The sequence below is a fragment of the Stigmatopora nigra genome, chromosome 6 (genome assembly GCF_051989575.1).
Source record: "Stigmatopora nigra isolate UIUO_SnigA chromosome 6, RoL_Snig_1.1, whole genome shotgun sequence".
NCBI classification, from domain to species: Eukaryota; Metazoa; Chordata; class Actinopteri; order Syngnathiformes; family Syngnathidae; genus Stigmatopora; species Stigmatopora nigra.
Window position 1 is genome coordinate 9,492,405 of NC_135513.1, and position 22,663 is coordinate 9,515,067.

Consider the following 22,663-nt stretch of genomic DNA (forward strand, 5'->3'; position numbering starts at 1 on the left):
ATATACTCTCATACACACATATTTACATATACTACATATATATACATGTGTGTATGTATATATGTGCATGTATGTATATATATATATATGTATATATATATATGTATATATATATATATATATATATATATATATATATATATATATATATATGTATATATATATATATGTATATATATATATATATGTATATATATATATATATGTATATATATATATATATATATATATATATATATATATATATATATATATATATATATATATATATATATATATATATATATATATATATATATATATATATATATATATATATATATATATATATATATATATATATATATATATATATATATATATATATATATATATATATATATATATATATATATATATATATATATATATATATATATATATGTATGTATGTATGTATGTATGTATGTATGTATGTATGTATGTATATATATATATATATATATATATATATATATATATATATATGTATGTATATGTGTGTATGTATATATATGTATGTATATGTGTATATATATATGTATATATGTGTATATGCATATGCGTAAGCATATGCATATACACATATATACATATATATGTTAGTGTCAACCCCACAGGAGCAAGTTCTCTTTCGCTCTCTCACACATGCGCGCACACACACACACACACATGCACCCTCAAGCCATCCGAAAAAGAACAATTGCAAACGGCTCCCCACCCTTGCCACGCATCAAGACAAAACATCATCTGACCTCCTCCAATTTGATTTGACGAACGTCCGGAGTTGCGATAGGTCTTGCGAGCAGCCTATAAAAGCAGCAGGAAATTCGCCCAAGAGTCATCCAAACCTGTAGAAGAATCCCCCTACTCCAAGAAAAGAAAAAGATCTGCACAACTTTGCATTTGCCTGAAAGAGATGGGGAGGTGCATTAGTTTGGCGTTGGTGTGCGTTGCAGTGTCTCTGCTCGTCTCGTGTCACTCCGTCCAAGCCTGGTACAAGCAGTCCACCGGGCCCACCTACTACTCGGTGGGTCGCGCCTCTGGCTTGCTCTCTGGGATCAGAAGGTCCCCGTATGTGCGCAGATCTGAGTCCCAAGAAATGGACAACGAGGAGACGAGCCTTGGCAACGATGTTCAGGAGGCGGCCAAGCAGGTGTCCTTGCTCAAAAGTATGGTGAGTTTCCATTAAATGTGTTTTTGCTGTTTCTCACTGAAACTATTTAAAAAAAAAAAGAATATTGTTGATATGTACAACTGCAAAAAAAGGAACATTTTATTTAAAATGTTTGAACTAGGTCTCGATTATAATATTTTTTCATTATTAAGCAGCTTTCTTTTTCATGTTTTTAATGAATACATAAATTTGTAAATCAGCAAAATGTTAATTCAAAATAAATAAATTTAAAAGTGATATATACACTATTTATGGCCCTTGATTAATTTGTTTTCTCTCTAAGATTTCCCAGAATTCAAGTCATTGACAAGAAATACAATTCAATTAAACTGGTATCACTTTATGGCATTAACAACGTCATATGAATCAACAGTATGTTAAAATACGAAGTTATTAAAAGTACTTGGAAATAGTGTTACGCCTGGGAAATCATGAAACATAATTTGCGTCATATACATGAATTATGATTCTTATTTGAACGTTTACTTTGACGACTCTAAAACTGTCTGATCCATTTAGCCTTTGAAATGAATATTTTTTAAACATACATGAATAAATAATTGTTTGAAAAAAATAATCGAATATTTAAGCTTGTTAAATACTAAAGTCGGTTGCAATGGTCAACTTTTGAATAGTTGTGTACTGTAGTGACCAGTGTCCATGAAAACAATTGATCTCAGCCAACCCTCCCTCTCGAATGAATTGGGTATCCTATCAACTTAAATTGGAAATTCTGTAGTATAAATTGAACTTCCCTCATTTCATTCTTTTCTTATGTTTAAATTGAAGGCTATTTGCGTGAAGGACATCTCCCCAAACCTGAAGAGCTGCGAGTTGCTGAGAGATGGAACCGGGACCTTCCAGTGCAAGGCGGAAGTCTTCCTTACCCTTGACTCGCTGGACTGCCTATCCGCATGAATCCAGTTGCGCTCATTATAGACTCCTGAATGTTTTTTTTTTTTTTTCGTGTTGAAAGGTGCCATTATGTTTAATTTTTTATGTGTATGTGTTAAACCAGTAAAAACTGTCATTTAGATGAAAATGCACTGCAAAGGTTATTAGGTAGAAATTCAAAATCCAATTCCATCGCTTCACATGACGTGCACCTGCAACGCAATGAGAAAGTAGATTCATGTGAATTGCTTTTTATTTTATCTATTAAAAAACCCATATTTGAACCCACTGTGTGATCTCTTATGTTCCTAACATTTCACATCACAGATGTTGGCTAAGGATGTAAGATTCTAGCCACTCATTTTTATTTTGTTTTGCAGTTTAAGGACCACGTTGAAAATATTAAACCACAAAATGACATAGTCATTAAAAATAAAGAGCATGTATACTAGTTTTTTTGCATAAGAACATTATTTAAGACAAATAAACCAACAACATAAGGCAATCAAAATCATTTCACGTCCATAAAGAAAAATGAAAAAAAAACCTGTATAGCTAATGCCTTACGAATCACATTTAAATCACCTTTAAGGCACTGTTAACTCATTCACAGCCATCGACAATCAATAGATGTCAAATTAATTTTCACTGGGAAAACGGGTATTTGATTGATCCTGTAGTGTTAAAACACAGTTAAACAATTACTTATTGTTAAAATACAGTTGAAACTGTGGGTTTTGGAAAACTATTGAGGATTGACATCACATGATGACATTTTGATGAAGCACAAAAAGGCAGCTTCTGTAGTTATAAGAATACCGTGATGCTAAATCAGGAAAATAGAAGCCTTTCCAGTCTATTCCATGGTATATTGTCAGTTTGTCGGTAGCAATTTTTTTGCAGTTTTATAAAGGATAAGCAAAGCAATCCTTCAGTGTTTTTGTCATATTTTACCAAGCATCTTAAAATCTCAAATAGGCCTCCATTTATCATGATTCCTGACTTTCCGGCAGCTAAAGGAGAGACACGGCTTCTAGGTTCTCATTTATAATGGTGTCCATAACCACCTCAAAGACTACCTGGATGTTGGAGGTGTCGGTGGCTGTGGTGAAGTGGTGATAGATAAGCTTACTGGCATTTGTGTCAAGCGAGGCGAAGGTGGCGGTGATAAAGCGGGCTGCCGAATCCACGTCACAGTCTGCTCCTGGAAGACCAAAAATGTGTGTTTTTATCGTTCAAAATGAGTGCACATATCAACGTCTATCACCACAAATGTTTAGCCAATCAGTGAAAGGGCCTACAGGGAATGTACAAAGTGACATTCTGAATATTTGCGTTTTTTTTTATCATTCACGCGTGCACATATCAACCTCCCTGGCAGGGATAGATTTATCCCCATTATTGCTTAGCTAATTAGAAAGAAAACTCAAGTCAAATTTCAAAGTAATATTTACAATCAGTTGTATCACAAAAGCGCTAAAATAAAAATAATAAATAAGATAAATACAATAAAAATAATAAATAAATAAAAATAATAAAAAAATAAATAAATACAAATAGATAAATAAAATAAATAAATAAAATAAATACAAATAGATAAATAAAATAAATAAATAAAATAAATAAATATAAATAAATAAAATAAATAAATATAAATAAATACAAATAAATAAATACAAATAAATAAATAACATAAATAACACATTTAAAAACATTTTTATTCATTATTCGTTTTATTTGTTTATTTATTATTTATTTATTTACGTTTATTTATTTATTTTTATTTTATTTTTATTTTATGGCTTTTGTGATACGATTGATTGTAAATATTACTTTGAAATTTGACTTGAATTTTTAAAAGTTTTAAAAGAGGTTAATCAGTAATATAAATACTTAATTAGCTTAATGAAATATATTGCGGTAAGGGTAAGGAATTTGTTTGATGAGTGATGGACCATTTTCATGACATTACTTCAAGAAAGTAATATTTACAATCAATCGTACCACAAAAGTGCAAAAAGAGGTTAATCAGTAATATGATTACTTAAATAGCTCAATGAAAGTCTATTTAGGGTAAGGAATTTGTCTGATGAGTGATGGACCATTTTCATGACATTACTTCAAGTAAGAAATCTTAGACAAACCTTTAAACTGGGGGAGGTAATGACGTAGGTGTCGCCCCGAGTGCAGAATCTTGTCTTGGAAAAGGTCAATTTTGTTCATGAATAAAATCTGCAACAAAGAGAAAAAGATACAAAAAAAAACAATTTTTTTATCATTAGTCAGAGGTTTTCTCTCATGTGGGAAAGAAAAATCCATTTGAAAAATCATCACACATTAACCAGGAACCGATGACTTATTCCCACTTGTCGAAATGCAATAACAAAGCAAACAATGAGACCATTAAATCAAGCAACAAAATGATGAGTGTCATTTTATACTTTTGACATAGTTTCCCAAAATTTTCTCGATAATTGTATTTTGCCTAGGCAATCATTCAGACAGACTTAAGGTCACCAGCATTTGTCAACTATGTCTTTAGTTTTTTCAGTTCTTAATTTGACTCTAGATTTTTCATTGGCTTTCCAACGATGCTCCAAGGTTTTCTCAATTTAATGCCAGTCAGTTTCCATACCTGTCAATCTCAGCTAATTGCTTCCCTTATTAACATTTCAATTCCCCTTATTAAGCAATAAAAAACTGTACAAATGCAACGTGCCACATATTTACTCACATAGGTTTATCCTAAGTAGATGGGGTACCCAATTGGTATGCATTAAACTCAAGATTCTGTAAATGTCTCTGTATGACGCAGACATTTAGACTGTCTAGTCACATTACTTGCCGAAAAGGCGGGAATACGCATGCGGATATCATAAATACAGTGGTAGCCAGACATAGGAGCAATTTGAGATACGAGTAAAAAAAATTCGTAAATATTTATCTTGAGATACGAGACAAATTTTGATATACGAGCAGACAGCGGACGGCAGAGGCTGCTCATAAGAACATCATGTGCATTTTTCAATGGGTTGAAACAAATTAATTGGTTTTAGTTCATTTCTATGGGAAACGTTCATTTGAGTTACGAGAAAATCAACATACGAGCTCAGTCCCGGAACGCATTAAGGTTACCACTGTATCTTAAAGCATGACAATATTAGCAATCGAGAATGACGTTTTCATTTGCTGTCAGTGACCGAGAGATCGGTTTTACAGAAAACTTACTTCAAAAAAAATCCCGTTCAAAAGTTGTTATATGGCGTACACAAGTTGCAATGATAAAAAAACGTATAAATACGGGAAAAACGTATAAGTTGACATGTATTAGTTTCAGTGTCATACGTGTTAATATGGCTTGGTTACTGGGCGGTCAATGTAAAACAGCTCATTTTTAGACCACATCTAGTGGTCTCATTTGCGAGCCAGGGAATTATATATTTACCAAAACTGCAGAGCCTAAGTTACCAATGTTCTTACATATGTCAGAATGAGTTTGTGTGTGTGTGGGAGGGGTAGGGGGGTGGGGGTTTCGGTTCATTTGATTAATGACTTTTTGGACAGCATGTATATAGAACACACACAAAAAAAAATCTATAATTAGGAAGTGATGACTGTGGATCAATTTCCACGCTCCAACCTTGCAGGGCAATCAATAGCAGACACACACAATTTAGTGTCACTGTGTCTCAAATCAACTCCGAGGTTTAATGGCAGGTCTCACAAGTAAACAGTATCGACTTTGGAGTTGACCAATGATATGATCCATGACCAAAACCTCACAAAAAGCCTACATGAACCCAAGGCGCTGCTCCGTCTCATTTCAAGGGACGAGGCTCTGTACAAGCTTTAAGTGAATTTCTACTTTCTGTTGTAAAATTGGAAATTATTTTGAAATGGTTATACATAATTTCAGCACACTAAGTTCCCATTGCTAATTTTGTTGACATAACAGAAAAGCATTTTTTTCTGTAAATTTTTCCAGCCATTTGACAAACATGAAATGATAACACATGAATTTAGTGCAAGATTTCATTACTAAACATTCTAGGTAATAAAAATGAGCAATCTGGCCTCTGACCAGATGGAGGGACTAAGCGTCAAAACGTACAGATGGAAAACGTTCACATTAATGAAAATGGATTTAAATACAAATTAAGTGGAACTGTTGGAACATACCAGTTCAACGGTTGTCTTAATGGGATAATTTATCGGGAACAAGAACAGAAACGCTCATCTTAATTCAAATTTACAGTTTAATTTAGACTGACAGAAGCCTCAAAGGCAGAGGGCACGCACGATCTGCTTTATGTTCCACCTAAACGACATTGTTCCAACCGGATGCCAATTAGAAGTAATTTGTTAATTTGAGCATGGTGCAGGAAATTGTCTCTAAAAGTGAAAAATAACTATAATAACTATAATAACTGACATAACAAATGGCTAAATGTTAAGACCAGCCGTATGTATACATGTACATCTGTCTATGTATGTATATGTATGCGTATATGCATGTGTATATGTATATATATATATGTGTATATATGTGTGTATATATATATATATATATATATATATATATATATATATATATATATATATATATATATATATATATATATATATATATATATATATATATATATATATATATATATATATATATATATATATATATATATATATATATATATATATATATATACGCTTACTTATCTGTATTTATTTAATTTATTATCTATCTATTTATGTCTAACATGTATTTTCCTGTATCTGCATTCTCACCCTCTAGCTACTGTGACAATGATATTTTCCAGAACACTTTATGAATAAAATTATCCAATCCAATCTAATAAATGAGAAATGTTAAGCATAAATACATCTGACTTATTTCTATTTATTTGAATATTAATGAGCACAGTGCTCCAGTTGTCTAAGTTTTTTTTTAATTTTCAGATACTTCCATAAATGTTCACTAGGATTTAGATTAGGGAAAATAGAAGGCCACTCCAGAAAACAACAGTCTTCTTCTCTTGGGCATTTTGGGGTGTTTTTATCCGCATCATGTGCCATTAATGCAGCAATAATAATGACCTGAGAAGGAAATCAAGTTTTATGACTTTGTGTGGCATAGTTCTCTCAAGAATTCCTTGTTAGTTTTGAGGTTGCGCCATGCACTGATTTAAGACACCCAGTGCCATGGGCAAAAGAAGCAGCACAGTATAAGAGAGCTTGGTTCATGTTTCAAAGTAGGGACAGTGTACGTTTATATATCCAGAGGGGTAGTTATATACACATATGGAATTATACAATGAACTTAAAACCTGATTGGCTAGCCTCCCTGAAGCTTCATGGCTCCCCAGTATATTAAAAGCACTAGCATTGTCTGAAATATTATAAAAACAACACCAGACACTTTTTTTTCAGTGAACAGACTCACACACAGTTTCCAAGATGTTATTCAACTTTCTACTACAGTAATACAAACAACATACGTGTGCCCCAACACACAAGCAATTTGAGATACGGGTAAAATTTTGAGCAAATATTTGTCGCGAGATACGAGACAAATTTTGATATACGAGCATACAATCAGGTGGGGATGCTTTTGAGAACAACATGGGCACTGTCTTTCTGGTCGCAACTCCCTTGTGTAATGTTTCTACGAGCACTAGGCGGAGTTGCATTTTTTTCGGTGGTTTCTTTTACCCGTTAGTCAGTACCGAATGGCGCAGCTTGGTCGCTAATATGAGAAGAGTATACTACTTCTTGTTGGCAAGTGGTCGCGCGTTAACCTATTGTGAAGACATTTGGGTGCCTCATTTTATGAATATTTTAAAGGGAAAACAAACGCAAACAACCCTCAATAGGTTCCCCGACAGCTTAAAGTCAAGGAGGAGGCGGGGCAAATGGAGTCAACCCGGGAGAAAAAAAAGGTATCAAAATTTAAAACAAAATTAGAATTAAGTTTAGTATAAGGTTAGATTACAAATTTGTTTATGTTATGTTACAAGCACGTTGCCGTGCAAAAAGTCTTTCTCCCCTCCGCGAAATTCATCTAATTTTAGTACAATTAAACATCATAACCACTAGCTATTTGTTACTCTGTTAATAGATGGTGAATTAGGACCTAACATCCATGGGTAGAGCATAACTTTATATCAGTGATTCTCATTCTCCTAGTGGTGATGTGAGAGTGGTCTTTCTTACCATGGATGTGCAACGGAAGAAGACATTGTTGCAAACGGAGGAAAAAAGCTTCATGCTCTCCTGGAGGCGATTCTACAAAAAAAAAAAGACAAATATTTGCACCAGGCAGCTACAAAGTTGCAAAGAAAATTGACCCTTAACTCATTTGAACCCACTGTCCTCATTTGAGGACAGCCTGTAACTTTTTTTCTTACTTGAAAACGTTACAAAAATCGCAAAATTGTTAAAGTTGTGTTAAAATGTTTTAAAGACGGTCATCAAGACCTTACTAGGCAGTGAATCTAACAAACAAAAAGTGTTACCATGGCAGGGTCTTCCACCAAAGTCATGTCATAACCGCTTAGCGACACTACGAAGAGGACCGCCCGGACGTCCTCAAAGCAGCTGATCCACTTTCTTCGCTCTGTCCGCTGACCTCCGACATCGTACATCCTATACATGTGAAATGAAAGTTAAAAATTGACATGGAAAAAAAAACAATATACAAAAAAAAAAAAAAAACATTTGTAAACCCCATTTGTGTTTAAATCATCTACTTTCGTGAAACTGGCCAATGGTTAAACTGTTTTGAGCACAAATCCTGATCTGAAACAACTTTTGCACCGCATAATCTATCAAAAAACATGTGACTGCCCAAGTACAGTTCTGTTGAAATTGACTTTTCATTATTGGACAGTGGCATTTTATCTTTTAGAATGGTTTTTGAATGTTTATACATTAAAATGCAATCCTCGCATATTTACTGTGTCTAAAAAGCCTGTTACTTTCAAAGAAGTTGAAAAAAATTCCTTGTAAGCACTTATTACATTTTTATCCTAATATTTTGACTTTTTTTCCAGATACATACCACCTTAATGTGTCAGTTTTATGTGCAATTTGAGTGGATTTATTATTTAATTGTTGCAGTTTTGTTGAATTATTAAACCTAAATTAATGCCACTTTTTTTTCATTTGTAGTTTAGCTCATTCTAACTAGGTATATAATGTATTGGCCTTGAATATAAGACGACCCCCACTTTTTAAGACTCAAGTTTGAAAAAAGACTTTTTGAACACCAAATTGAATTTTTTTATAAACAAAATGACTACATCTGAAACAAATGATTATAGCAATACTTATGAGACAAGCTTGTTATTCTGTATTATCAAAGTGTTCCGCATTTGCTTTAAAGCTATCTAGTGTTGTGAATGGGTATAATTTCTGGACCCCGAATGTAAGAGAACCGACACTTATTCAGTCTTATTTCAATGCAAAAAAAAAAAAAAAACAATCTTAAATTCAGGCTAGTAGGATATTAAAGTACACATCCACAATAGATTCCCAAATTCCCAAACAGGTGAAGCGGTAGTTTCTACACTTTAACAAAAAAGGTGCTGAGTGAAATCCTGTTCAGTCAGTACAAGAATGTTACTAAAAGAATAATCTAAAAACTAATGATAGCAGCAATTGGAGGATGAAACAAATTAATATGTACTCAAATGTCTTGAATTACTGTATTACACAAGGAATTGGAATTGAACAACTGTGGCATAACTGAGCCTAACACGTCAATAAGGCTCCAAACTGTTTAATGCAAAAAAAAAAAGAAACATTGACTGACTTCCCAATGTTAATCAGTATATTTCCAATTACCCCAAAAACACAGCTGCACAAGGAGCGAGCACAATCTGATCATATAGCAGAAAAAGACACAATAAACAAGAAAGGAGGGGAGAAGAGCATTTTTGGTCACCCGTTGGTCAGGTGCACATGTTTCATTAGAGCGTCCTTGGAACTGATAGAGCTATTTATCTAGAGGTGAAAGGAACCAAAACCAAGAAAAACGTTAGGCATCATGCCACACACACACACACACAAAAACACACAAACACAGGCACGCACACACGCACTCACGCACACCCAATAAAATACCTTTCAGATGGAAAAGAACATTTATATAATCATGGAAGTAATAGAGTGCCATCACACAAATTAAGTTAGCAGTATATAAACATATTTACAAAACATAATTGACCATCGTTTGTATTCTTGCTCCTCTATGCAAAATACAGTTGACTCATACACTTAAATAATGACTAGGAATTTCTATTAAAGGAGGCAGGGAAACTTTTTTTAAAAAAATATTCTGGGATTAATGTTATTATTGTGTAAATATACTCATTCATGTATATTTAGTAAGGCACATGTAATTTACTGTGCAAAACAATAATGACCGGTCCAAAATTCTTGTCTGATAATAGGGAAGGTATGTAAACTGCAATAGTCTGAGATTCGTCTTGCAACACCAACTGGGACTTTTTCTTTAATCAAATGTGACGTTACGGTGGAATTACCTTGACAAACTTCAAATTAAACAGATAAACCGAAGCATGCTTCTAAAGTATTCAAATGTGCTCTTAGGTTACTTATATTGTTGAAAAAAAATGGCATAGAATGTAACACTGACTAGAACAGGATATTAGTTTCATTCTAATCAAAGTGTTTTTTATGTTGATGAAATCTTGACTTGTTTTAATTAAACTAATTAATCTTTTGTTGTGGCGACACCTGAAGGAATAAGCCGAAAGTCAGTCATAGTGATTGCCATGACTGAAAATAATACTTCACTTTAACTTCTTGGGAAAATAAGAGTTTGCATGTTCTTCCCAGGCCTTTGTGGGTTTTCTCTGGGTACTCCAGTTTTTGACCCCATTCCAAAAATATGCACGTTAGGCTAGTTGGAATGCCCTGTGATTGGTTGGCCACCAATGCAGGGGATTCCCCCGCTTTGTGCTTGAAGTCAGCTGGGATAGGCTCCAGCAACCCCCGCAACACCTGTGAGGATAAGCGGTTCAGAAAATAAATGAATGTTTGTTTGTCAAGAACTGTGCTTTAGTTATCACCCTGTAAGTCATGACAAGTAAGGTGATAGGACAGCTTAGGAGGATCAGAGCAAGGAAGATGATCTTTAAAACATCCTGACTACTGAGAGACTGTGTGGTAACCTCAGTCTGCAGAAGGTCCCCACCTTGTGGACTTCCTATGTGTGGCTCGTTTTTTTTTTTTTACCAAGGTCCACGATGTCTTGTGTGTCTTGTGTCTATCTTGCTACAGCAACCAAGAAATTTCCCGAATAAGGGATGAAATACCTAACCTAACCTAACATTTATTTATATAGCATTTAACCACAACAGAATCTAAAAGGGTTTTACATGCCTACAGTTGACAAACAGTTACATCATCCCCAGATATAAACCTATCAACTGGCAGTGGAAAAACTCAGTCGAGGTAGTAAAGGATCTGGATCTCAAAAAAAAAAAAGAAGAAATTTGATTAAAGGGTCATGTGGTCTGCTATTAGCTCCTATCACGATTCACATTACTTTAAAAGTACGTGAAATGCTGCAGAATAAATATTTTTCAAAAAAGGAATCATGTCCATTGAGATCTGATCATGAGGAAGAAATTGATGTGTTCATAAATTCAGCCACTTTTTTAAATTTTTTATATGTAACAGTTTCTTATGCAGTGATTGTAGTTAAGTACTTCAGATTCTGATTGCAGTGATTGTAGTTCAGTACTTCAGATTCATTTGAATAAACGTCCACAATGCTGCATTAATTTCTTCCTAAAGCATCTATTGTATTCTCACTCAAAAATAGTGACTATTATGACCAGCTATTTAAAACATGTACTTCCTTACTTGCTCTCAGTTTTTTAGTCCAATGAAAGCAGTTTTTGTTTAACACTGAAAAATGGAAAACATTAAAAATGGAGTGTTTTTAAAAAGTGTCCACCAAGGACTTAAAACCCATCAAATATCTCAGTGTGGATGGGAAAAATGACACACAACAAACAGGCTAAGAAATCAAGTAGAAAATGTTCTCTCTGTTGTTCTTCAATGTTCAACATAAATCACATTAGAGGCATGACACAAAAAGAAGCAACCCTATGTCAATAGCACCCAGAGATGAACAAAGGGCATTTAATTGTTGATTTCAGTCATTGTCTGTTAAACTGAATCATCCAACATTGTTTATGTACTTATGAAAAGCAGCCCTAGTGTGTTTCATTTAGGATTACTCAATATGAGTAGTGGGACTAAGGGACAATAATAAAATTGGCGAAGCATTACACCCAAGGTAATCCTAAGGTAGACATTACCAGCAACACAGAGCTCATAATTGAGTTTGGTTGCTCATTTATACCTTTTCCTCCCAATATTCACTTTGTATTTATTGTGCATATTCACTATTCAACATATAACACAATAATGCTACTAATCAGCTAAGATAATGGGTATAACCTCCTCTAATTATAAATATAAAGCATTTACGTATTAATGTTGAGTATGTGCATGCTCTGAAGAAATAAATTTAGCCAATTAAAGTTGTTTTTTTTGTGTGCTTGATTTGTGTATTTAACATGGTGTGATTCTTGCACTAAAAGTAAAACTTAACACTGTAAATATGAATAAGTTTTTAACTACTGCCATAATGAAATCCAGTTAATTCTCTGTCATCCTGTCAAGACCATCAGCACACTGAATAAATTAGTTTAGCCAATGAGAGATGAAGAATAAAGTATGAATGATCAGTAATAAATATGATGATCTGACATCCAGCTGCTGCTGCTATACTGATAAGGACAAGACAAGACGTTTTTTGACTAAAAATATGTGTGTATTGACATATTGACTTATTCATGAATGAATTCGCACATCTATAATTCACATCTGTGGGGCACAACAGGTCTGTAGACAGAGATAAGAGTGGTTCAGCTAAAAAAAAAAAAAAAGAAAGGAACTCCTAAGCAACAAAGTTCTTTTGGAGATGTGCCGGGAGCTTCACTAATCTGTGGCATCTACAAATATTATTGCTACTGTAATCCTCGAATTTTTGCGGATAATTAAGACCAGATATAGCCAGATGTATCACAGAGGATAGCTGAAGAGACCGCCATGTGTCTAACCTGAAAGTGAGGTGCTTGACTTTGAACTGTGTTTCTATCACGCCTGTCGTCCTCAGCCGTACGCGCAGAACGTCCATTTCTGTGGGGACATAGTCTGGAGAAGAGATCCGGCTCATGTTTTCAAAGAAGCTAAAAAAAAGAAACAGAGGGAGAAGAAGAAGAAAAAGGTCAGACAGAAGAGACATTGATAAAAATAAAAAAAATCACCTGCAGACAAGCTTACGATCAAAGAGAAAACTAGGAATCAACGGCAAGTGCGGGTATGCAATGTCATAAGGCCATTATTAGACACAGCAGGTTGAGTGCAGTGATAAGATTGAAGTTCCTGGGGGAGCTGTGGCTCATCGTGATGAATATTAGCACTGTGGTTTACCATCATGACATACTGAGGAAAATTTCCATACACGGATTTGCTATGAAAACAATTAGAACAGCCGAACAAAGTGTGATCTTTATTGTAAACACACATACAGGAAAGCATAAGACATCTAAAAGTAGCTGGGTTGACTGTGACATTCTCGACTGGTCATCCCAAATCAGTTTCTAGGACAACATGACGCATCCTGCTGTTTGGTAAATAAACACAAACACAAGAGGCGAAACAGCACATGGAAACAAACCCACAACAACATACGTCTAACAAGAACTCCGCTTGTTGTTAAAAACCTTTTGTCCAGTTATCCATAAGATACACTATCTTATCCATTGAGTTCAAAAAACAAAGTGTCCAGCGATTGCTTCCTCAGTGATTACACACAAACCAACATAACATATCGATGTTCTCAACTGCCACACATTCAGGTAATTATGTCAATTGCCAAGGTATTATTGGCAGATTGCCTGAGAGTAAGATTTGAGGCAGTCTGTTAGTTTTCTTCAGGCCTGAAAAATGTCCCTCCTTTAGATTGTGGGAGGTTGGGGCTCCTTGAAAAGTCGATCTTGTAGCAAAAAAGTATGAGCACCCCTGATCTAAAAAGTGTACTCGGTAAGTCCACCTTCTTTTAGTATTGAAACACACAATTATTGGTCTGTTTTATGAACTAACCCTAACCCTCTTCAATCATCCAACGACGACCAATTTGCAATCTAAAACAGAGGCCGCGGCCCGGGATCAACCGCATCATCAGCTCACCCCAAATTTCCGCCTCAAAATGTACGCAAGCTCCTAATCACACATATTCCCATCCTCCCCCAGATTATCACAATTTCCATAAGATGAGAACCACGAACAAATGTATTAATATGTTCAGCGATGAAGCACTTACTCATTAAGAGCCTGAAGCTCACTAAGCTGTGTGAATTCAAAACGATTCCAGAACAAAAATGTACTTGATCTTTGCCTTAGCTGATAACAAAAATGTTGGTATTTACACAATGGAGCCTAAGCCGATTGTCCTTGCCACTGGGAACCTGGCAGACATTTAAAAGACTTTGTGACGAAGTACTTTTACTACTTGAATATACTTGATTGCACAGCCATCCATACATCCATGCATTTTACATTCACCCTGTTTATCATCAGCACCACTTCGAGCCCATGTTTTCTTTGTTTTTCTAATATGATTGGGGTGGAAAAAGACACATTAAGCATACCTGTCAACTCGTACAGTTGACCCGTATTTTGTCTACGATTGTCAATCTTTTCACAAATACAGCATACAGAAAAAAAAATCATAGGGAAAACAAACTAAACGTTTATATTATAGTGTCTACAAAGACATCTGCAACCTTGTCAGGTTTACGATTGTTTTTTTTTGCAATCAGGAGTAAGTACACGATTACTGTAAACTGTAGCCAACGCCAAAAGAAATAAAATACAGCCTTGCCGTTAAAACTAAAGCTTTTTGGCACGGGTAAATCTATCTAAAAATATTGAAGGCAAATTTGACTTTTAGTCTCATATGGTTGCCTTTAGGAAGGCCAACACGGGTAACATTAGTTCATTCAAATACAGTAAGGGTTGCTGCAAATTAATATACAAAAAAATGTAAGGACAATAATAATTTGTGTCTGTGCTTGCTACTGCAATCAAGGAAATTTCCCAAATACGGGATGAAATAAAGTTATAATCTGATTTTTAATTTAATAATTTACAGTCATCAAATTCACTGTTTTGTGCTTTAAGCATAGTTCATTTTTTAAGTAAACAACAGTATGGTAGAAGAAACATTATGAAAGAAATACTTATTTTTGTCCAATTTGATTTATTCATTCTTCATTCATTCACTTTCACACGCATACCTAGGGACAATTTTGCGTGCCCAATTAGCCTATCATGCATGATTTTTGGATGTGGGAGGAAACTAGATTACCCACAGAAAACGCATGCATGTCCGGGAAGAAGATGAAAACTCCACACGCAGAAAATCCACCTGGGATTGAACCCTCGCTCTCATGTGCCAACCAGTTTTCTAACATGCCACCTTCAATTTGCTTGAAAACAAACTCACTGAACAGCTATTATGTGAAATGCAGATAATCCCATGCCACCTTCAATTTGATTAAAAAGAAAATCACCTAACAGCTGTTGTGTGAAATGCATTCAAAGCCCTATGCAATGTTATTTGAGATCAAACTTTATCTTTTATAATTCAATGTTTTAAGATCAATGTGAAAGATAATAGGAGGAAATGCTTTGATGTCAAGTTATCAAAAATGTTTACTGTATACAACAGAAATAAATAAGTATCTGTACTTGTACAGAGTGAGAGTATACATGCCATAGCTGGTGACTCTCAATGGGGGACCAGTGGCCTGTCGATGTAAATAACTGTAGAGCAACAGTCTCTCAATGGGGGGAGAATGAGACCAGACGGCCTCCCCCAGCTCTGACGTTTCTATATCGTCTTCTCTACAGTGGCCTTTCCTTTTTAGTTCTCATCATGCTATAATTTTACTGTCGGACCAGTTAGAAGTCTGAAAGATGTGATGCAAATATTTATAAAGTACATATAACAAACATACAACTTCCTCAATCAAGATTGCCGTCCTGGTGGCTAGGGTGTGTTGTTTAGCATCTTATAAAAAGCACCTTATTATAAATAATATAGGACCACAACGAGGGATGAAAAGTGTAAAAATGTATTGGTTTGAAGTCAAATTCAAAATATTTTTTGAATTTTTCAACTCAAATTGTACCATTCGGATTCATTTTATCAATGGAATCATTTAAATTAGGCAATACAAGACCAAACTAGATTATTGAAATCCAATTATTCAGGTTTAGAAATTTAAATTCAGCTTGAAGTGCCACATTTCATACATTAGCGAACCGATATCTAACATAAGTAATTACATTTAGGTGACATATAAAAGCATAGTTTTGTTTTCTTTGCTGGAGTTCGTAAATGATTTTAAAGACGTTATGTCATTTTTTTATTAAAAGGTAATCACTATTATGTTAAACTTAAACAGCAAAATAAATCCCATCACTTGCAGTGTTTCAATTCCATTTTGAATATTCATTAATTTTAGAACTTCATTTTTTTCTTCTTGTGATGAAGTCATCCAAATAGAGAAAAAGGTTGCCGACAGCAGGTATAGACTGACCCGCTTCACTATTACAATTTAACGGAATTGCAGAGAATTGGGGCAGTGACCTGTTAGATTCAACAGATGATGAGGTGCAGTTAAAAAAGATCACTGCGCATGACACTCATTTTGAAATTACTGTCACCCACCAGCCTGGAATGGACCAAAATTGATGGTGGGTGCATCATAACATTTCAGTCAAGGACAGCCATTTTTAAGGATTGCTCATTCTCAGCATAAGACTGCGCCCTGCTGGGTGTGATTCTAGTATTTGTTTATCATTACTTTGTAAGTTTAATACTCAGTGGCAGTAAACACATGGACGAGTAGCAGTCATAAAGTCCAACTAATTAGACCCCTGCATCTTTTTGGTGTGTGTGTGTGTTTGTGTTTGCATGCTATTAGAGCACTTACTACAGAGCTGAGTCATTGAGCTCATACTCGTATCCTCGGGCCACCGCAGCTCTCACCCCCTGGTCAGCCCACAAACAGGAAAGGGCGTGGCTCAGGAAGGGAAAAAAGACCTGATCTTCATCAAAAGAGCGACCACACGACAGCACTGAATGAGCGTGCACCTGTAAGAGAAAAAAAAAACGAAATTGCTGTGGTTGCTTTCGAGACATACAATTATCATAAACATGACAGAAGGACAAATTAGTGTCAATTACCAGAGGGAACACTGTAACCATCCCGTCCCCTAACAGGTTATGATAAGGGGGGGGGGGGGGGGGGGAGTGTGTATTCTATTACTTTGAATCAAATTAAACATCACAATTTTATTCTCAACGAGGTTAAGTCGTGTACAGTTTTAAGCAGAATGGAAAGAGTAGAGAGTCACAGTGGTGAGATGCTGCACTTTGGTGTTTATCTGCTGTAATTACAAGTGATGGAAATAAATAATATGCGGGACAAGGCAAGGAAAATACAATTGAAATAGTGTAAAACCTTGTTTCTGCTGTTAGCCAAGTTGATGCGGAGGATGCCCATGCCATGAAGAACAAACTTCATGGAGGTCAGGAGGTTATCCAAGACTGCGGGCTGAAACATCAACAAACGCTTTTTGTAAAAAGTATAACCCAAACATGATGAAAACCTAAGAGCAGTGTTAATATTTCATTTCAGTTAGACAGTTATTAAATGTTCTACATTTTCAGTGTGACAATGACTTCTTAAGTGATGGTGTATGCAAGTAGCCTTTGCAATATATCAGTATATTATTTGAATTCTAGTTATTATTTTTTCCTCTCCCTCAAAAGTCTACAGTATTGCACTGGCGCCGCCGTGTGGAATGTTGGTGCTATTTAACCATTTTTGACCAACTAAAAGTAAAAATGTAATAATCATTAATAAATCAATTAGCTATTTGTGCACCGTTGATTCCTAAGAAGTCATTTTTCTATACAAAATTAATATGAACATCTTATCTCATTATCTGGAACCACTTTATCCACACTAGGGTCATGGGGGGTGCTGGAGCCAATCCCAGCTGACTTTGGGCCAGAGCCATAGGACACCCTAAATTGGTGGCCAGCCAATCACAGGGCAGAAGGAAACAAACAACCACTTATGCTCACACTCTTACCTAGGGGCAATTTAGAGTGTCCAATCATCCTACACTGTATGTCTTTGGAATCTGGGAGGAAACCGGAGTACCCGGAGAAAACCCACACTGGCCAAGGTAGAACGTGCAAACTCCACACAGGTGGAGCGACCTAACATAAACACGGTGAACCAAATTATTATGATTTTGTTTTTAAAGTTAGGAGTTTAAAACAGTAAAGGACTTGTGTAATATACAGTGTTGTGTTCATAGACATGACAATTTAGCAAATGTGTAAATTAGTGTGGAAACTGATGAATGCAAAAGGGCCATGATAGACTTTCCCAATAGGTATGACTTTATACAGCACTTTTAAATTTACTTTAGCACAAAGAGGCGCCTAAGAAGATTTTTTTTAAAGTGAGTGTGTGCACCCCCACCTGACCTGTCAGTCTACTGCCAGCTAACAATAAGCTTTGCATTCCATTACGATTCTATCACAGTCTGATGGTTTCCCACTTTAGTGTCCACATGGGGAATTGTTACTGTCTCAACAAACAACGCGCCTAGAGCAGCAGCACTTCAGGTTTGAATATTTTACGAGAACTTTGTTTACAACGCCTGCGGTGTGTGACGCCTCTCTTATGTAGTAAACCGCACACTCTAAGTGAGAAAGCACTACGACTATGGCTGATGTTATATAAAATGAAATCAAAATATTACAAAACTAGGTTAAAAGTGAGGCACAACCTTAAATATCAAACCACACATACAAATTCTAGTTAGCATGCATTTATTCAACAGAGAAAATGAAGTCTACTCAACATTGATATCAGCATAGGGAAAAGTTTCGATTTTAAATATTTAACATGTGTGTGCAAAAATCAGGGTGTGTAGGGGGTTGGTAGAAGATACGGAAGTGCACATTTGGCGTGAGGTGTCCATTTTACAACAGAAAATAGAAATGGTTTGACACCAAAGCAAAACACAACTGAAAACAAAAGGTGATTGCAACATCAGTGCAAGCGTGTACTTGTAGACTCTTTTGGTACAAAAATTAAATGCACCCATTTCAATTGAAATCGTACATCTGCATCATCTAATAAGAATCAGTACAATAGCGCTACACCCTTAGTATGATTCGACTCACTTTTCATTCAAACAGTTTTCCCTCTAGCTGTCAAACCATTTTTATAGAGATTATTATTTTTTATGTTGGATGTGCTGGAGCCTATCCCAACTAGGTTTGTGATGCTTTTTAACTACAAAAGATGGTGTTGGGGAAAAAAACTTGATAGGAGAAACCAATAGTTACAATAAAATAGTGTGGCGATTAACCAAAATAAAGGAAATAACTCCCATTGTGAGCCATTGGAATGCATAAGTGCTACAACGACAATCATTGAAATAATACATTTGAAATGTTGGCTGTCAATCATCTGGTGGCCATAGTTGACTGTGATAGACTCCAGCACCCACTGCAACCCTTGTGAGGATATGCGGTATGGAAAATGAATGGATGAATGAAAAATTTGAAATGTATCCTTTTAGATGACCCACGTGTATTCCAATTGGCATCTTGTGATTGTTTATATTCCGCTTCATTTCATTGTCATTTGTTTTATGTTTTTGTTACATCTTGTTTTTATTCTATCTTTACAATGGTGCGATAGCAAGATACAGCAAACCTCAAAAGCAGAATCAATCTCATTCATATGAGTTTGAAATGAAAAAAATGTGCTCTATCACAAATAACTGAGCCTTTGTGCTAGAATGTTTATAAAATTCAAAGACATACAACAAACAAACTGCCTGGCTGTTAAGTTTTGTAACACTGATGTTACATCATCTAACATTTCTGATAGATGACAAATCTCCTTAAAAACGGATCCATGCATTCATTTTAAGTAGAATCAATTATTGCAATGAGGTGTTTACAGGTCTTAACAAAAAAAAAATCAGTATCTAATTCATATTTCTGCTGCCAAAGTCCTTACAAATACAAAGAAACAGGACCAAATTACATTGGTCACCATAAATAACTACGATTGCTAATTATGATGATCTACGAAATGCTTGATAGCCTTGAACCAAAATACATGCTCGATTTCTTAGATCCCTACAAAGCAAGCAGAACCCTTAGGCCACCTAAAACTGGTTTGTTGTGTGTTCCTAGAACAAAAACCCAAAAAGATGAAACAGCCTTAAATGATTCCGTGCCTCATCTCTATCACAAATGATCTAAAGGTAGGTGCTTAGACAATTACCTTCTTTCAATCAATGGAAGTTAATGTAAATGTGGTCAATTAATCTTCCCTATCTGCCTCCTTTGGACCAATTTAGACTCTTACAGAGTGGAAAGATACACAGTGAAATGCAGATAGGAAATGACTAGTAGGACAGAGGATGGATAAAATACTGTGGGGGAGTGGGGGGGTCAAAGGAAAGATATGTGGGTAAAGATAAGAGTAGATGGGAAATAGAATGAAGCCTGTAATTGTTTCCATTCTTCCCTAATAACAGTGCAAAGCATAGAAAATAAGAAAAATAATAAAAGTGCTGATGTAGAGACTTCATAAAGCTCAGAACGCTATCACACATGCGGTCAGAAGTTTAAGATACCATTCAGTGGGATGAGAAAATGTCCCAAAACCTTTGACCTTTGGTGTATATTTCAACCTAAGAAATTAGGGCAACTGTGAAAAAAATATATCACAGTCTGTTACATCACGTTAGTCAAAAGAATGGAAAATACTGTCCAGAAGACATGAATAATAATGGCATACATGTAGAATGAGGTCACATTATGAATTTCATTATTTTAATGATAATAAACAGAAGTTAAAAAAAACAATCGAGAAGTTGTTGGTTCTGACCTTGAAGCTGCTGAGTTCTTGCTTAGTGAATCCATTGCTGTGGATGATTTTCATTTGTTTAACCAAAGTACTTTTCCCACTTTCTGCAGCACCTGAAAGAACATTGCAAAATGATGAGTAATGTACGGATGATGTATTATTATTTCGTCATTCCATATTTGACTGATAGCTAAGTTTGGCAGGTACATCATCAAAGACATGGAAAAGGCGCTACCATCTTTTGTGTTTGCCCAAACAAAATCAGTCGCCTATCCCAGTCAAAACTTGTTTTACTGTTCCTTGGGGTTGTGATTTTATACCAAATATAGTCACTTGCTCCATAAAAGGTCAAAGGTCTTATGTGTCAACTTCTGATAGCTGACCCGTCTATCAAAGGGTTAACTGCCATTGACATTAATAGATGTACAGTTTATTTGAATTGAATGGAATTCTCATCTCATCTCATTTTTCAAATCGCTTCATCCTTATTAGGGTCACGGGGGCCCACTACAGGCCAGAGGCTGGGGACACCCTGAATGCAAACTCCCCACAGGTGGACCGACTTGGACTTGAACCCAAGACCCCGGAGCTGTGAAGCCGACGCACTAACCACTCGCACCACTTTCACCGCCTTGCAAGTGAATTGAATGTTTTTACTACCATGATACAAGTATGAGATTTAAAGCTTTCTCCACTTAGTGCACAAAACAAACAAATAATCAAGAAATAAGTAGTCACAACATAAGTAGGGAAGTGCACAAATAGTAACAAGAAACAAACAAATAATAAATAAATAATGAGTAGTCAACATAAAAACGTGCTTTATGATTGATGTCCCAGCAAAAGCAGCATAGTTTTTTAAGAGTTTTTGTTAAAGTGCACAAGGATGAGGTGAAAAGTTAGTGTATCTCACCTAGAAGGAGAATTTTAACCACATTCATCTCCTTCTTTGCGCCTTCGTACAGATCTCTGTCTATCTTGGCACTACGTGTCCTCGCCTTCTTCTCCTCCTCTGTAACATCGGTACCGAGACAAAGTCCCATCCCGTGCAAACATTTCCTCCTGCCGGAGCCGGACTCGAAAGTAGTCCTGTTTCTCTGACCGAGTTCAAACCAAGCGAGTTCCTTTACGCAGCATTGCTCACAACTCCTCGTGCTCGGCGTGAAGAAAAAGCTGCGCTTAGTTTCTGCAAAACATCCCTCTCCAAAGTTTTGCTTATGGGCCAAACCGGACCAAACTGGTTTTCTGCATCGCTTCGGGTTATATTATGTCGTGATCGGGGCTTGTTGCGTTTGTTTGGACTACGGGAGTGACCGGGTAGTAAACTCCAAAGGCTCAAAATGCTGTCTTTTCCTCCCATTCCAGATGGAAATGCTTTGGAGTTCGTGGGAAGTGACGTCAAAATTCAGCCAATCAGAATGAAGACAAGTTGTATTTCTAACAGGATTAAAGAGTTAGTTTTGATTTTGTTCTCTTCTGGACGTCAAAG

The 22,663-nt window shown here is 35.5% G+C and overlaps 2 protein-coding genes across 3 annotated transcripts; one reads left to right on the forward strand and one right to left on the reverse strand.

Moving 5' to 3' along the window:
• The first annotated feature begins 787 nt into the window (after window positions 1–787).
• Window positions 788–2,373, forward strand: npb (neuropeptide B). Of its 2 annotated transcripts, none has more exons than XM_077718511.1 (2): window positions 788–1,190; window positions 1,985–2,373. In XM_077718511.1, the coding sequence occupies exons 1-2, from the start codon at window positions 938–940 to the stop codon at window positions 2,086–2,088; spliced, it is 357 nt and encodes a 118-aa protein (XP_077574637.1). In that variant the 5' UTR covers window positions 788–937; the 3' UTR covers window positions 2,089–2,373. The 2 variants fall into 2 exon arrangements, with proteins under 2 accessions (XP_077574637.1, XP_077574636.1); XM_077718510.1 differs by having other exon boundaries at window positions 801–1,195.
• gnav1 (guanine nucleotide binding protein (G protein) alpha v1) lies at window positions 2,325–22,551 on the reverse strand. The gene is made up of 9 exons (XM_077718509.1): window positions 22,088–22,551; window positions 21,196–21,287; window positions 17,725–17,817; window positions 17,194–17,354; window positions 13,249–13,377; window positions 8,602–8,731; window positions 8,300–8,371; window positions 4,234–4,321; window positions 2,325–3,293 (listed from the first exon to the last, which is right to left on the reverse strand). The coding sequence occupies exons 1-9, from the start codon at window positions 22,215–22,217 to the stop codon at window positions 3,103–3,105; spliced, it is 1,086 nt and encodes a 361-aa protein (XP_077574635.1). The 5' UTR covers window positions 22,218–22,551; the 3' UTR covers window positions 2,325–3,102.
• Window positions 22,552–22,663: the final 112 nt, after the last annotated feature.